This window comes from Pipistrellus kuhlii, unplaced genomic scaffold, assembly GCF_014108245.1.
Source record: "Pipistrellus kuhlii isolate mPipKuh1 unplaced genomic scaffold, mPipKuh1.p scaffold_m20_p_73, whole genome shotgun sequence".
In the NCBI taxonomy this organism is placed as follows: Eukaryota; Metazoa; Chordata; class Mammalia; order Chiroptera; family Vespertilionidae; genus Pipistrellus; species Pipistrellus kuhlii.
The window spans coordinates 1,122,235-1,137,869 of record NW_023425577.1 but is presented as its reverse complement, the minus strand read 5'-3'; the positions used below and the strand labels follow the sequence as shown (position 1 = coordinate 1,137,869).

The 15,635-nt window shown below is 41.6% G+C and overlaps 1 protein-coding gene across 1 annotated transcript; it reads left to right on the top strand.

Annotated features, from left to right (window-relative positions):
- The first annotated feature begins 5,250 nt into the window (after nucleotides 1-5,250).
- On the top strand, nucleotides 5,251-9,222 carry LOC118710342 (arf-GAP with SH3 domain, ANK repeat and PH domain-containing protein 1-like). The gene is given in 5 exon segments (XM_036422794.1): nucleotides 5,251-6,000; nucleotides 6,003-6,114; nucleotides 6,117-6,923; nucleotides 6,926-7,149; nucleotides 9,067-9,222. Coding segments are annotated over 5 exon segments (2,049 nt in total).
- The last annotated feature ends 6,413 nt before the right edge of the window (nucleotides 9,223-15,635 follow it).

Sequence of the window (15,635 nt, the reverse complement as noted above, 5' to 3'; positions counted from 1 at the left end):
AGAATAACCAGTGATAAACAACTTGGTTCCAATCATTTTGCACATTCTTAGTTATTCCCTTTGGATCAATTCTCAGTCATTGTGTCATTGAGCATGCTCAGGTTAAAGGTTTTTTTCTGGCATACTACTGTGTTTCCCCAAAAATAACACATCCTCCAAAAATAAGACCTACTTACAGGTTTCCTTCTGAGTGAAATATAAGGCATCCCCCTGAAAATAAGGCCCCCCCTAGGCTAAACATGAGAGATTTGGTCCACTGATTCTGAAAGAAATGGAGTCACAAGAAATTCACCAGGAAATTCAAGAATTGGATTGTTATGATGATGTTCCAGAAGATGATGACATGATTGTCATTGAATAAATGAGTAAATTCTTGATACTGTAGGATTCACAGTTTGTCTGATTTGTGTTGACAAATACCGTACTACCGTACCATATACAGGTAATAAATTTCCTTTATTTTCATTTAACAATAAATGTGTACCGTATTCTTCTTCATGGAAAAATAAGACATACCCTGAAAATAAGACCTAGCGCATCTTTGGGAGCAAAAATTAATATAAGACACTGTCTTATTTTCGGGGTAACAAGGTATTTACTAAATGGCTTCCTCAATACCCAGGTTTATGCTGTCACCAGTAGAATAGCCTGGCATCTATTGTCCTGAAAACTCACTGAGAACATTTAGATAATTTTGATAGATAAAAATTCAGCACCCATTAGTATTTATTTGATTACTGTTGAGTGTTGTTTCATGCTACCTAGCTATTTTGCCCTCTTCTCTCTCTTCCTTTTCTTTATCCTCCTCCACCTCTTTCTCATGAATCTTCTTACCTGAATTGCCTTTTCATACTTTTAGTTCATGTATCCTGGTGTTTTATTATTGGTTTACAAAAGATCTTTATTTATTAAGAATATTAGTCTCTGTATTAAATACTTAAAATGTATTAGTAGATGGATGTCCCTGGGACTGGCAAGAAGAAAGGGGAAAAGTTTTCTAAGCAAAATACATGGGAGAAGCGGTGATTCTGAGGTGGAAGAGATGATGCTTGCTGAGGAAAAAACATCATGCTGTGGTGAGCCTCAGCAGAGCACTAGAAGTAGGTACAAGAGGATCAGAATGAATGTGGATAGAGAGGGTCTGAGGCCAGGCTCAGAACTCTGATCAGAAACTCTGAAATATCCCTGAGCAAAGTGAAAAAGTGTGCGTGCGTGCGTGTAAAGTTGACTGAAAGCCAACAAACTATTATTCTTAATATAATCTTAACTTCTTTTAGCTATGGGTGTAGAAAAGTTTTCTGGGGTAAAATTTTCAGAAATGGCAATAAGATTAGAGACCATATTCCTTGTTTCTCTCTCAGTAGTGGGAACATGAATTATTAAAGAATTCTGATTAATATTAATTTTCAGTTGGTTGAGGCATCATTTGGTCAGCAGCAGCTTTCTAGATTTCATGATGCTTATGACTGTGGGAACATCTTAAGATAGTTCCAATTCCTAGGGAGAGAGTGGGGGACAAATAAAACACAGATACACACAGTGATTTTAGTACTCCAGTTAACGACGTATCGTAGGACAGGATGGTTCCCAAAAAGAAATGACACATTTGATTGGGGACCAGATAACACTAGAAAGGCTTCTGTTGGTTGGCTGATGCTGGAGCACCACAATTCTTTCACCTTTGTCATCAGAGGTCCCACTCCAGGGGACACGAGGTCCTGAAGTGCGATGTTTCTTCTGCATTGGACTCAGCTCATATCCTGCCCCAATGCCTGCCTGTGACTTTTTCTTATGAGGCAAAGTTAAGAGTTTTGAAAAGTAAAGGGTTTCAGAAGGCTCTGACCTTTCACGTAAGCCCAATCTGTTTCAGAGTCTACACTAGCCCCGAGAGGCTCTGGAATACTGAGTGTGTTATTCAGCCTCTCTGGACTCGAATCACCTCTCCTGTCTCATCATTCTAATCATACTGCATGCTTTCAAATGGTCCCACCCAAACTCATATGTTGAAGCCTTAACCCTAGAACTTGAGAATGTGACCTTATTTGGAAATAGGGTGGATGTACAATAGATGTAATTAGTCAAGATGAGGTCATGCTGGGGGTAGAGTGGTCCCCTTCCAAGGACTAGAGTCCTTTAAAGGGAAACTTTGGACACAGAGAAGTGACCACAGGGGGACACCGTGGGAAGACTGGGGTTGTGCTGCCACAAGCCAAGGAACCACCAGAAGCCTAGGCGAGGCCTGGACAGGTCCTCCCCTGGCGCCTGCAGAGGGAGCCCGCCCAGACCAAGGTGTCTGGGCCTTCTGCCTCCAGGCCGTGAAAGAATACATTCTGTTGTGTTAGTGACTGCTCTATGGTACTTTGTTAGATGGCCCTAGGATAAGGTGACCAGACATCCGGCTTTTGGCGGGATAGTCCCGATTTTCAATAATTTGTTCCGCATCCCGTGGCATCTTAAAAGCAGGACAAATTGTTCAAAATCGGGACTGCCCCACCAAAAGTGGCACGTCTCATCACCTTACCCTACAACACTAAGCAGTATACTTACCTAAGAAGGCTTAGGGAACACTGACTAGAGTAGGCCATGCCTGAGTGAGGTCCTGGCTCCCGAGGGCAGCCCATTCTTGGCTGTCCTCTCCTGTCCTGCGGCAGGTGTAGTGGTGCTGGGACAAAAGCATTGCTCTCACTTTTGCCTCCTCAGCTACTAAAATTCAAAATATCCAAAAACAAACACAAAAGGTCACTCGCATGAGAAGGAAGCCCTTTCAGTGAATGCCCCTCTTTGCCCAAGTTGCCAGGCAAACATCTTATTGTTTATTTTCCACTCTTCTCTCTCACCCCTAGGGATGCAAATCCCCAGAACCCCAAAAGAGGCCTCTTGGAAAGCACTCCACGATTTGTGGCAGGGAACGTCAGATTGCTTGAAAATGACTAATGATTAGTTTACAGTGCTTGTAGCGCAGGTTCCAAAACAACGGAATTAATCTTTAGAGGGAGAAATTAAAAGGCAGTTTGCTCCGGCGGGATCTGTGCGGGTTGGCACATTAGGCTGATGAGCGCTCATCGGGACAGACTGCAGAACCCCAGGACGCCTCATTGTTTAATCAGCGCGGGAGATACCAAGTTGATTCATCCGCGCTCTCCTCTGACAGGGCTCTGGGCGCCACTGTCCCGGAGCCTTTCCATTCCCCAGGACGCCGTGGCTCTGCAGGCACAGGGGCTGCTGGCTCTCCAGCTGGGCTGTGGGCAGGGATGAGGCCCCTTTGCCTTGGGCATCCCTCTACTTCTGGGTGCTGTTGTCATTTGGTTTTTTGCGAACACTACCCCACAGGGCAGCAACCCTGGAGGGCACTTGCAGTAGGGATGGGGCTTTTCCTTCCCTCCTATGGCTGCAGAGCCATCCACATTTTTTTGTGCCCGAAGCTCCAGTCTAAGGGCGTGTGGGGGAGGCCCTCACAATGTGCACATGCTGGCAGTTTGGACAACTTCCGGGGACCCTGCATCCCACATCTGCAAATGTGGCCACTGAGTTCATGCCGCTGAGCTTTTCCTGAGGGAGGCACACCTGGAGGAGTAGAAAGGGCTTCTAGTGGCTGGTTTCATTTTGACCATCCTCAAGTAGGGCATTCCCAGACAGAGCCTGGTCCCGAGCCTAATCTTGGGGTGAAGGCAATTAAACAACCCTACACTACTTTTGTCACTTGGCCCTTAGTGCGCTAGGTCCAATCAAGACCATGTGTTTCCAATTAAAAAAAAATATTTAAAAGTATTATATATATTTTGCCCGGCCCGTGTGGCTTAGTGGTTGATCATTGATCCATGAATAAGGAGATCACAGTTTGATTCCCAGTTGGGGTACAGGCCCAGGTTGGGGGCTTGATCCCCAATGGATGGCTTGCAAGAGGCAGCCGATCCATGATTCTCTCTCATTATTGAAATTTCACTCTCCCCTCTCCATTCCTTTATCTGAAATCAATAAAAACATACTTAGAAAAAACAGTTATGCTCATTTATCCATTTGATTTACTAGTACATCGAAGAAAACCGTTACGAGGCAGTGAGGGTTGGTGGATTCCGGGGGGCCCATTAGAGTTACTCCCGAGGAAAGTGCCCGCCATCTATGTGTCCTGGTGGTGGCTCCGAAGCAGATGTGAACCTCAGGCCTGCACAGGACTCTCATTCCTCTCACATGGGATTGTGTGTTTGTATGATGCTTGGCTAACCAGGAAAGGAGTGTGTGTGTGTGTGTGTGTGTGTGTGTGTGTGTTGTAAATAATTGAGCTGAGGAGTAAACCTGACCAGGAGGAGAACAGTAAGTTGTGCGAATGACTGATATTCTTACTTTTAATCAAGATGCCCTTGGCGATTAGAAATTTGATGAAACTTTCTGGCATTTTTAATTCCATGATTTGGAATTGTGCAGAACATTTCTTGGTCCTCGGTCTCCATTTTTACAATCTGACATTTCACCATCTCCTAATTTGAGAATCTTGAAGTGCTTTTAAAGTAATAGCTTTGACAACTTGAAATCTTATTCTAAGGGCAGCAAAGAAAGTTGGCATGTACATATTAGCATGATTTTTATTAGTCTTTAAGAGAAAGAAAGCTTGCTATTTTGAAAAGTCAACATTAAACAAGGAACATGTATCAGTATTATTGAAGAAAATGCTTTTGGTGTTCATTTTTAACTTGTAACAAATAATCTTGGTGACTATATTATAATAGGTAGTAAAATTTATACTAAGAATTTTACTATTGCTTCCCACCCTCTCTTCCTTCCCCTTTTCTCCTCCTCCCTTCCTCCCTCTCAACTCCCTCTCCCACTTTCCTTTGGGAGCTGTGGCCTTTGGTTTTGCCATGGGGTCCCCCTTTCCCTCCTGTTACTGTTGTAACAGAGCAGCAGGACGCGGGTGCTCTGTGGGTTGTGTCTCCCCGGAAACACAACTGTCCCGGAAGCCGGGGGCGCTGGAGCCTGAGGCTTTCAGGAGCCAACGGCCTTTCCGTTGAACGGTCTTGTCTTCGGAGCAGGTGTCACTGCACATCTTGTAGACAAGCCACTTTGGAATAGAAAAGATTGTGGTTTTCCTCAGAAGGAAGGAGCCCTGTCCTGCCTTCAGGGAAAGCATATTTTCCTAAGAATCTCAGAGACGCCGGCTGACCACTGTGAGTTCACAGGTCGTCTTCTGGTGCGTGCGACACCTGAAACATGAGCCGGCTCTCCAGTTTTTCGAAAGACACAGTAGGGAATCGCATGCCGAACCAGATCTCCGTGTCCGAGTTCATCGCCGAGACCACCGCGGACTACAACTCGCCCACTACTTCCCGCTTCACCGCGCGGCTGCACGACTGCGGGAACACCGTGGCGCTGCTGGGGGAGGCGCTAGACCAAGATAGAACAGCTTTACAGAAGGTGAACAAGTCTGTGAAAGCCATCTACAACTCTGGTCAGGACCATGTACAAAATGAAGAAAACTATGCCCAACTTCTGGACAAGTTCGGGAGTAATTTTTTAAGTGGAGACAACCCGGACCTTGGCACTGCGTTCGTCCAATTTTCCACGCTCACAAAGGAGCTGTCCACCCTGCTGAGAACTCTGCTCCAGGGGCTGAGCCAGAACGTGATCTTCACCTTGGACTCCCTGCTGAACGGAGACCTCAAGGGAGTCCAAGGAGATCTCAAGAAGCCATTCGACAAAGCTTGGAAAGATTATGAGACAAAGTTCAGGAAAAGTGAGAAGAGAGAGCTTGCGAAGCAGCACGGGATGATGCGCACGGAGATCACGGGGGCGGAGATCGCGGAGCAGACAGAGAAGGAGCGGCGCCTCTTCCAGCTGCAGTTGTGCGAATATCTCCTCCAAGTCAACAACATCAAGACCAAAAAGGGCGTGGACCTGCTTCAGAATCTCATCAAGTACTACCACGCCCAGTGCAATTTCTTTCAAGATGGCTTGAGAACAGCTGACAAATTGAAACAGTACATTGAAAACCTGGCTGCTGATATATAATATATAACACAAAACAGACGCAGGATGAAGAAAAGAAACAGCTGACCGCCCTCAGGGACTTAATAAAGTCCTCTCTCCAGCTGGATCAGAAAGAAGATCCCCAGAGCCGCCAGGGGGGTACAGCATGCACCAGCTCCAGGGCAACAAGGAGTATGGCAGCGAGAAGAAGGGGAACCTGCTGAAGAAAAGTGACGGGATCCGCAAAGTGTGGCAGAGGAGGAAGTGCGCGGTCAAGGACGGGATGCTGACCATCTCCCACGCCAGGGCTAACAGGCAACCAGCCAAGTTGAACCTCCTCACCTGCCAGGTGAAGCCGAATGCCAAGGACAAGAAGTCTTTTGACCTTATCTCACCTAATAGGTCCTATCACTTCCGGGCAGAAGATGAGCAGGACTACGTAGCATGGATCTCAGTGCTGACAAACAGCAAAGAGGAGGCCCTGACCATGGCCTTCCGCGGCGAGCAGAGCACGGGCGAGAACAGCCTGGAGGACCTGACCAAAGCCATCATCGAGGACGTCCAGTGGCTGCCTGGCAACGACGTCTGCTGTGACTGCGGCTCCTCAAAACCCACCTGGCTTTCTACCAACTTGGGGATTTTGACATGCATCGAATGTTCGGGAATACACAGAGAAATGGGGGTCCATATTTCCCGCATTCAGTCTCTGGAACTAGACAAGCTGGGAACATCTGAACGCTTGCTGGCCAAGACCATTGGGAACAACAGCTTCAATAACATCATGGAAGCAAATGTACCCAGCCCCTCACCGAAGCCTACCCCGATGAGCGACATGACTGCGCGGAAGGAGTACATCACGGCGAAGTACGTGGAGCATCGGTTTTCGAGGAAGACCTGTTCCTCTCCGTCGGCTAAGCTGAACGAACTGATGGAGGCCGTGCGGTCGCGGGACCTGCTTGCACTGGTGAGGGCTACGCGGAAGGCGTGGAGCTCATGGAGCCACTGCTGGAGCCCGGGCAGGAGCTCGGGGAGACCGCCCTGCATCTTGCAGTCCGGACTGCAGACCAGACATCTCTCCATGTGGTTGACTTCCTTGTCCAAAACTGTGGGAACCTGGACAAGCAGACGGCCCTGGGGAACACAGCCCTGCACTACTGCAGCATGTTCGAGAAGCCCGAGTGCCTGAAGGTACCCATTCATTTCCTTTATTTGTTTACCTCCCCATTCTGGTGCAGACTAAATAGAGTAAGTTAGAAAAGTGTTCTTATGTATTCACAGCTTTCAAGTTCTCTGCTTGCATAATTCCAGGGGACAGCAGCTGAAATTTCATGTGTGCTAGGTCAACTTAAAAGGAGCGAGGATTGGAAGTAACTGGGAGCTATGATTTACACTTTGATAACTGAAGTGAAGTAAATTGGTAGTTCTTAACAGGAAAGAGTGACCAGGGCTGTTCCTATAGACCTTCAGTGTTACCCAGGAGAAAAATTTCAGCAAATGGGACAAAAATAAAATCGGTTATTCATTAATACCTATTTTAACACCTAGGAGAGTGTGTAAAAATGGCCTTCTTATATTGGCACCTTGCTATAAATTCTTGCCGTTAATATTCTGAGCAAAGATCCAGGCTTTCTATCTAAGAAACAGTGTTTTAAATCAACATTTCCATTTAGACAAGTGAATAGGACATCTGAGGTGCTAAACTCAGGGTCAAGTTCACCTGCATAGAGTTCAAGGTAGACTATGACATAGTTCAGTGGTCACCAACCTTTCAGATCTCATGGACCACCAGGGGTCCATGGACCATCTGTAAAATCTACCAGTTCCTCAGGCATATTTCTATCATCACTCTCAACATATTCCATTATAGGTTTCTTTGTCTCTCTCTCCCCCACTGCTTTGCATCCCTAGTGCCACATCACAGGTACATAATAAATGTTTAATCATTGAAAGAATGTATTTAAATGACTTTATGTGATTCTTTTACCATCCTACAAAGGTGAGATAAGGCAAGCAGTATCCTGATTTTCACCCAAGGACAATAAGGATGTAGAGTGATTATCCTAGAGGGTAGGAGCTAAAACTTTGACTTGAACTTGGAGTCCTCTGACTCTGAGGCATTTCTACATGCACATGCCCTTCTACTCTGCTCAGAAACATCTAGAAGATTCTAGAAACATCAATAGCCTCTAGAACAACTGGAATTTTTAGACCTGCTTCCTCCATCATATTGTACTCATATAATTATTGTATCCAAATTTTATTTTGACCACAAATATTATCTAAATTGTGTGTGGATCTCATAAAATGAGAGATTTAATGATGTTCAATATTATTCATTCTCCAGTACCCTTGGGAAGGGTACCCTGATAAATTAATACATTAAAACTAATCAAGTTATCTTTTTTAAAAAATATATATATTTTATTGATTTTGTACAGAGAGGAAGGGAGAGAGATAGAGAGTTAGAAACATCGATGAGAGAGAGTCATCGATCAGCTGCCTCTTGCACACCCCCTACTGGGGATATGCCCGCAACCAAGGTACATGCCCTTGACCAGAATCGAACCCGGGACCCTTCAGTCCCCAAGCCGACGCTCTATCCATTGAGCCAAACCGGTCTCGGCAATCAAGTTATCTTTTATTTGATTCACTATTGTGGGGGTTTTAAAATGTTACCTTATTAGAGTCTCGGGTATTACCAGCACCTTTCCAGTCTCAGTCTCCTAGATGCAGGTTAAGAGGCTGGAAAGAAGCTTCAATCATTCTCCTCTCAGTTGTTTATGCCTCACATTCACCTTCTAGAAGGAATCACCATCATCCACCTTTATGGGAACAATGTGTGAAGAGACAAAGGCTCTCTTCTCGGGGCATTTGCAATCTGGAACAATAATTACAGCTCAGAGTCTGTAATCCATTTTGCCTGAAGGAGTCCTAGGTTCCACCTGTTATTCTGATTTAATTAATAACAGTGGCACTTTGCTCTTTCAAAACAGAGAGAGGAATTATGTGTGGTTCTCCAGAGCTAACATCTACTGAGCCCTAAACCCTGCGCACCTTCTACATAGTAATACTTAATACCTAATTTAACTTTTACCACACCACCAGGATAGATTTGTGCCTTTTGACAGCACAAATGCTGGGGCTGCTGCTTGGGTTCAGGTGCTGGCACTTCTGAGTTGTGGATCTTGGAGAAATAGTCAATATCGTCGTTCATGTGTGTGTGAGGACATGAAGAATAGTGACAGCCTGATGATTGTATGAGGAAGACATGCTAAGTATTTGCAGAACACTGAGAAATGTTGGAGGTACAGAAAATAATATTTGGTAGATATGGTCTCAGTGCCTCCGTTTTACTGGTAAGGAAACTATAGCTCAGAGAAGTGATTGGCCCAAGGAAACACAGCCTACATGGATTTATTAACTTTGGTGATGTTTACATTAAGTTCAAATAAGGAAAAAATGTATTTGATGAAAAAATAAATGTATTTGATGAAAATGCAAACATATTTGAATTATGAGTGAGTCATTAGAAGTTATCACACTTAAAAAATAAGGAAACTGAGGCCCAAAGAAATGAAATAACTTGACAAATTTCTAAAGGCTACTTACTTGAAAAACCAGGATTAAAACCCAAATATATTTATCATACTCCAATTTTATTTTACTACCCTGTTTTCCCGAAAATAAGGCAGTGTCTCATATTAATTTTTGCTCCCAAATATGAGCTAGGTCTTATTTTCAGGGGATGTCTTATTTTTCCATGAAGAAGAATACGGTACACATTTATTGTTAAATGGAAATAAAGGAAATTTATTACCTGTATACGGTACGGTAGTACCATAGTTGTCAAACCAGACAAACTGTGAATCCTACAGTATCAAGAATTTACTCATTTATTCAATGACAATCATGTCATCATCTTCTGGAACATCATCATAACAATCCAATTCCTGAATTTCCTGGTGAATTTCTTGTGACTACATTTCTTTCAGAATCAGTGAACCAAATCTCTCATGTTTAGCCTAGAGGCGGCCTTATTTTCAGGGGGATGCCTTATATTTCACTCAGAAGGAAACCTGTAAGTAGGTTTTATTTTCGGAGGATGTCTTATTTTTGGGGAAACACGGTACCATTCTCCCAATTCATTAAAAAGAAAGTCTTCATTTTAAAGTCACTTATATCATGTGATAATAATACTCAGAGATTGGTAGAAATGCCCTAGAATCCTCCATATCATGCCCCTCCCCCCATCATCAAAGATTCAAGAGCCAAATGAATAGTATTAGCCATTAAGTATAGACTTGAATTCCAGAGAATAACTCAGTCTTTTTTATCTTTTATATTTTCACTGATAAAAAAAAGAAAAGCAATAAGACCTTATTAGGCTGAATCAAACTGGGTAGCATATTGAAAGTCTTTTATAAGTTCTATTATCTTTCTTTTTATCTTACTTAATTTTTCTTTATTTAATATTTTAAAGTCGTTCTATATGCAAAATAATACATTGAAGGCTAGATATATGAGGAATTATCATATAGAATCCATATATTTAAGGCAACTACTATTTATTTGGGAAGACAAAAAGATGACCATAAAAAAATCAACCAAAAGGCAGATTGATATTATTGTTAGAATACAGTGTTATACATATTAGGTCATAGGCAAAGTCTCTCCATATTCAAGAAGAATGAAATCATATCAAGCATTTTCTCAGACCACAAAGGCATAATATTAGAAATAAATTGCAATAGCCAAAACCAGTTTGGCTCAGTGGATAGAGCATCATCGGTCTGCGGACTGAAAGGTCCCAGGTTCGATTCTGGTCAAGGACATGTACTTTGGTTGTGGGCACATCCACAGTGGGGGTTGTGCAAGAGACAGCTGATCAATGTTTCTCTTTCATCGATATTTCTAACTCTATATCCATCTCCCTTCCTCTCTGTAAAAAAAAAAATCAATAAAATATATTAAAATAAATAAATGTCACCTTGCTAACAGATCTATGTACATACCCATGAAAAAATGGTACTCTCTATCCACTTTTTCATTTAGAGGTGCTGTCCTTTTCCTCATACCACAGGGCATCATATGAAATAATTTATTAGCCAAAACCGTTTTTGGCTCAGTGGATAGAGTGTCGGCCTATGAACTGAAAGGTCCCAGGTTCAATTCCAGGCAAGGGCATGTGCCTTGGTTGCAGGCACATCCCCAGTAGGGGGTGTGCAAGAGGCAGCTGATCAATGTTTCTTTCACATCAATGTTTCTAACTCTCTATTCATCTCTCTTCCTCTATGTAAAAAATCGATAAAATATATATAAAAATAATAATAATTTATTATTTTATTATTTGCTTCTGCATTATTTCTCCTAATTGCAATGTAAAGACTTTAGTTATTCACACCCCATTCTCACAGCCTGGACAGTGCCTACACATGGTCAGCACTCAATTTACATTCCTGAGAAACATGAAGAAATTCTCATTAAAACTGTACAATACAAGAACCCTTCAGATACATGGGTAATTGGGACAAATATTGAACATCAGCAGTAGCACTGGATATCTCCTAAAAGGGACCATAGCCATACACACAATACTATATAAAATTAATTCCTGGTTGTAAACTGTGAATTATAACATTTTAAATATGTGAGGAATGCAACTCTGTGAAAATTAGTCACGTTATTTTCACCTTTCCTGGTTGTCACCTGCACCACATGGAACCCATGAATGTTCTTCTGGGATTTTTAGAGAAATGAGAACTGCAGCCCCTCAGATTTGGGCTTTTCCTCTCCATGTTCCTGATCTCTGTATTGAGAAACCTGTTCATCATCCTGTCCATCAGCTCAGACTTCCACCTCCATACACCCATGTGCTGGCATCATTCTCAGCATCTACTAGGGTTCAAGAAATCTGGGAAAGGGGCATAAATGGATTAAAGAGCCTAGACAAGAAATATAAATTTGGAAGGCTAAAGAAAAACTTAATTCTAGTAACTAAAGCTACTCAAATCCCCACATGCAGGGTTTTTTATTCAAACATTTTGCCCTCTAGCAAAGCAGATATACATATCAAAGGTAAGGCCTCATAAACAATAAAGGACCATCAGGTTGGGGGAAACTACCTTCAGCTGTCTGGCAGCAGACAATCATATGCAGATCTTCAGAGCTGCTGAAGGTGTCCAACCTCCTGTATATATTATGCTAACTACTGTTCCATGTACTTCTTCCTCTCCAACCTGTCCTTGCTAGAAATCTGTTTCACCTCTACCACCATCCCAAAGATGCTGTGGAACATTCAGACACAGAGCAAAGTCATCACCTATGAAGCCTGCATTACTCAGATGTATTTTGTCATACTTTTTGCTGGGTTGGATGTTTTATCCTCACTGTGATGGCCTATGACCATTTTACGGATATCTGCCAACACCTGCACTGCATGGTCATCATGAACCCTAGGCTCTGTGGATTGCTGGTTCTGATTGTTGTGGGGTCGAAACCTGGGTTCAAAATAAGACCACCAAAGGCTGATTAATTAATTTTAAAAAAAACAGGCAAAGATTTATTGAAATAAAAACTGGCCAGGACAGCCGCGAGAGCACTACACGCAGGTAGTCTCCACAGGACTGCCCCGTTTCAGGGGTAAACAATTACTTTCAAAGGTTTAAACCGCAAGAATTTTCCTTTTGTTCCTAAAGACTAAAGTGGGGGGGGGGGGGGGGTTAGGGATTGGAAGGGGAGGGGGTTGAGGACAAATATGTGATACCTTAATCAAAACAGAAATTTAAATATATAAATAAATAAATAAATAAATAAATAAATAAATAAATAAAACACATTCATGGTTTTACAATTTCTAAGAAACAGAAAATGGGTTTCAGTGGGCTAAAATCAAGATGTTTGCAGGGCTAGGGTTTTTCTGGAGGCTTCAGGGAAGAGTCTATTTTCTTTCCTACTCCAAGCTTAGATTAGCATGTAAAATAATCAAAATGTTTCCTATAATAAACAAATATTTCATAGTGACAGGACTAAATGACAGCTCTTAACTTGTGATATAAGGAAGAAATGCCAAATTCTTTTGGCTAATGTGTCATGAAGTCCAGTGAGTAACACACAAAATTCATATCAAAGGAACTTAGTTCCCCCCTTTGTTGAAAATAAAAGTATCATTTGTTTGTAGATATTAGGGGCTGTGTCCCTATAAAAAGTCACTATTGGAGATTCAAATTTTCTAATCCATACATTTTCAATCTTGAATATGGAAAAATTTTAAATCAGGGTTGAGATAGGTGCTGGAATATTAGTTCTCTGAAACCCAACAAATGTAATGGGTAATAACTAATAAAAACTGGACTCACTTGACTTCTAAAGCTGGTCATTTGGGAACACAGACTCTTCAGGAAAACATTTCCTTCTGTCCAGACCCACAGAAAAATCAAGTGATTAGAAGTTGGAGGATCAAGACAGAAATGCACATAATGAGCAGACATTAGGAGCTGTAAATATGTCTCATCTCCAGTCTCTCAGCTTGGGCGGGATGGGACCTGGTTGTTGCTTTTAGTTTTTCTAGGAGACCTGTGCTTGCCTCCTTTCTGCTGCCTTGTCTGGGCAGAGAGCTTCAGTCTTCCTCATCAGCAATCTGGAAGGTTTGACTTCCCCATGGACAACTTTCCCTCAGAGTTCCCAAACAGGTGAGTCCAAAGGTCCAGTAGGTACTACAGAAAAGGGTCAGAGAGAGTCAAAGCGGAGCACATGTACCGGAGATCTCTTGACAGGCATAAGCCTGTGGTTGTTTATTTACCTGATTAAGGAATTAATAACTAATTTTTGATGCTAAACGATGTGAACATTGAACTAATTGCTGACAATTGACTGATGGAGGACCAATTATGCTGTAAATGTGAGGCATAAAGGAATTCAAGTAAAAGTAGAATGTGGATACTGAGTTTTGCAACTAAAGAGAGTAGGAAAATAGAATAGTTACTATGTATGGAGGGATGTCCAGTGAAGTCAGGGCAGTTCTTTATTATTATCATGGCATCTATTTGATTACGTTTCCATTGATGAGAAAGATCTAGGTCCAATATATGTCTTGCAAAAAAGTAGTTCATGAGACATACATTTCACAGGATCTTCTTCCACTCTGATATTCAATTCACATGAAAAAGAATATATTTGGTAAATAAAAACAGGTATGCTAAATAGCTTAACTTTGTAATTATTTCGTTTCTGTGACCTGAGTATATTTGTGGGTTAGTTATCCATTTGTTTTCTCTCTTGTAAGTTGTCTGTACAAGTCTTGACATTTGTGTAGCGGTATCAGAATATTTTTATTACCGTTTGTTATTGCATTCTTCTAAATTGGTGGTTTCACTCACTTTGTTGCTTGTCATCGACTACCTTCATGGGCAATTGTGAATGTTTTTAATAGTGTGGGCTCAGATCTGTCACTCAGTTATTCTCTCCATTGCTTTTTAATTTTTACCTTTCTCACTGAAAAACAGTCAGCTGTTACTTTTATATTCTTCACTTGTGAATCTTTAGTATCAACAAAAATCAAAGTGAATGTTCTTCTGTGTACGTAGGGCTAGTAAAGACCCTGTGCCCACACTGCCAACTAGTTTCGCATCTCCATTTATATCTTATTGTTCTTTTTGGCTTTTTGTTGTTCGCTCTATTTACAAACTATGCATCACCTTTTACAGTCCTCTGGAAGCCATTCTCTTTTTTTTGTTTACTAAAGATTACCTTTACCTCCCCTTAGCACATTTGAATGTTTTTAATAGTGTGGGCTCAGATCTGTCACTCAGTTATTCTCTCCAAGGTCTTTATATAAGAAGAAAATATAGTTTTGATACTGCTTTCCTCCAAATTTAAAATTCATTCTAGCTTTGTCCACACGGCTCAGTGGTTGAACATCAACCTGTGAACCGGGAGGTCCCAATTCAATTGCTGGTCAGTTCAGGTTGCATGCTTGATCCCTGGTAGGGGGTATCAGAGGGGGCAGCCAATCAATGATTCAATCTCATCATTGATGTTTTTATCTGTCTCTCCCTCTTCCTTCATCTCTATAATAAACAATAAAAATATTTTTAAAAAGCCATTCTGTACTGTTCTTTTATTTCAAAGTTATTAGAAATTTAATCTGTTAATGTTATTATTATCATTTGTTTCTATATATTAATTCAATTCTCACTTAATTTTGTTCTTTTGTAACCATTTTACTTAACCTAATTTCACTCCTTTGATAATCTTTATTTTTATGTTTAAAAAACTTCCTTCTGTGTTATGCATCATTTACACTCATATGCATTTGTACAAATGCATAAATAGCATCCTGTGCCCATCCGAAAATCTTTTTATGTTGTACAGTGTGTTTTTATGTAAGTGTCCACTCTTCCTCATGATCTTTCATCCAATCAACTAGTATGATGCCAATTCATTATTACCATGTGTACAAAATATTTTATGATGTGGCTGTGTTATTCACACTTGAAAGCCTTTCCTATACAGTTTCAATGAGTTGATATTATAACAATTATATTTAAAAATATTTTGAATCATTACATTAAAATTCATGGTTCTTTTATGGCTAGCCAGTATTTCCCCCCCACACCCCCCAGGGGACATTGATTGAGCAATGCCCAGAGACATGTTTGTTAGTCATATGTGTTAAT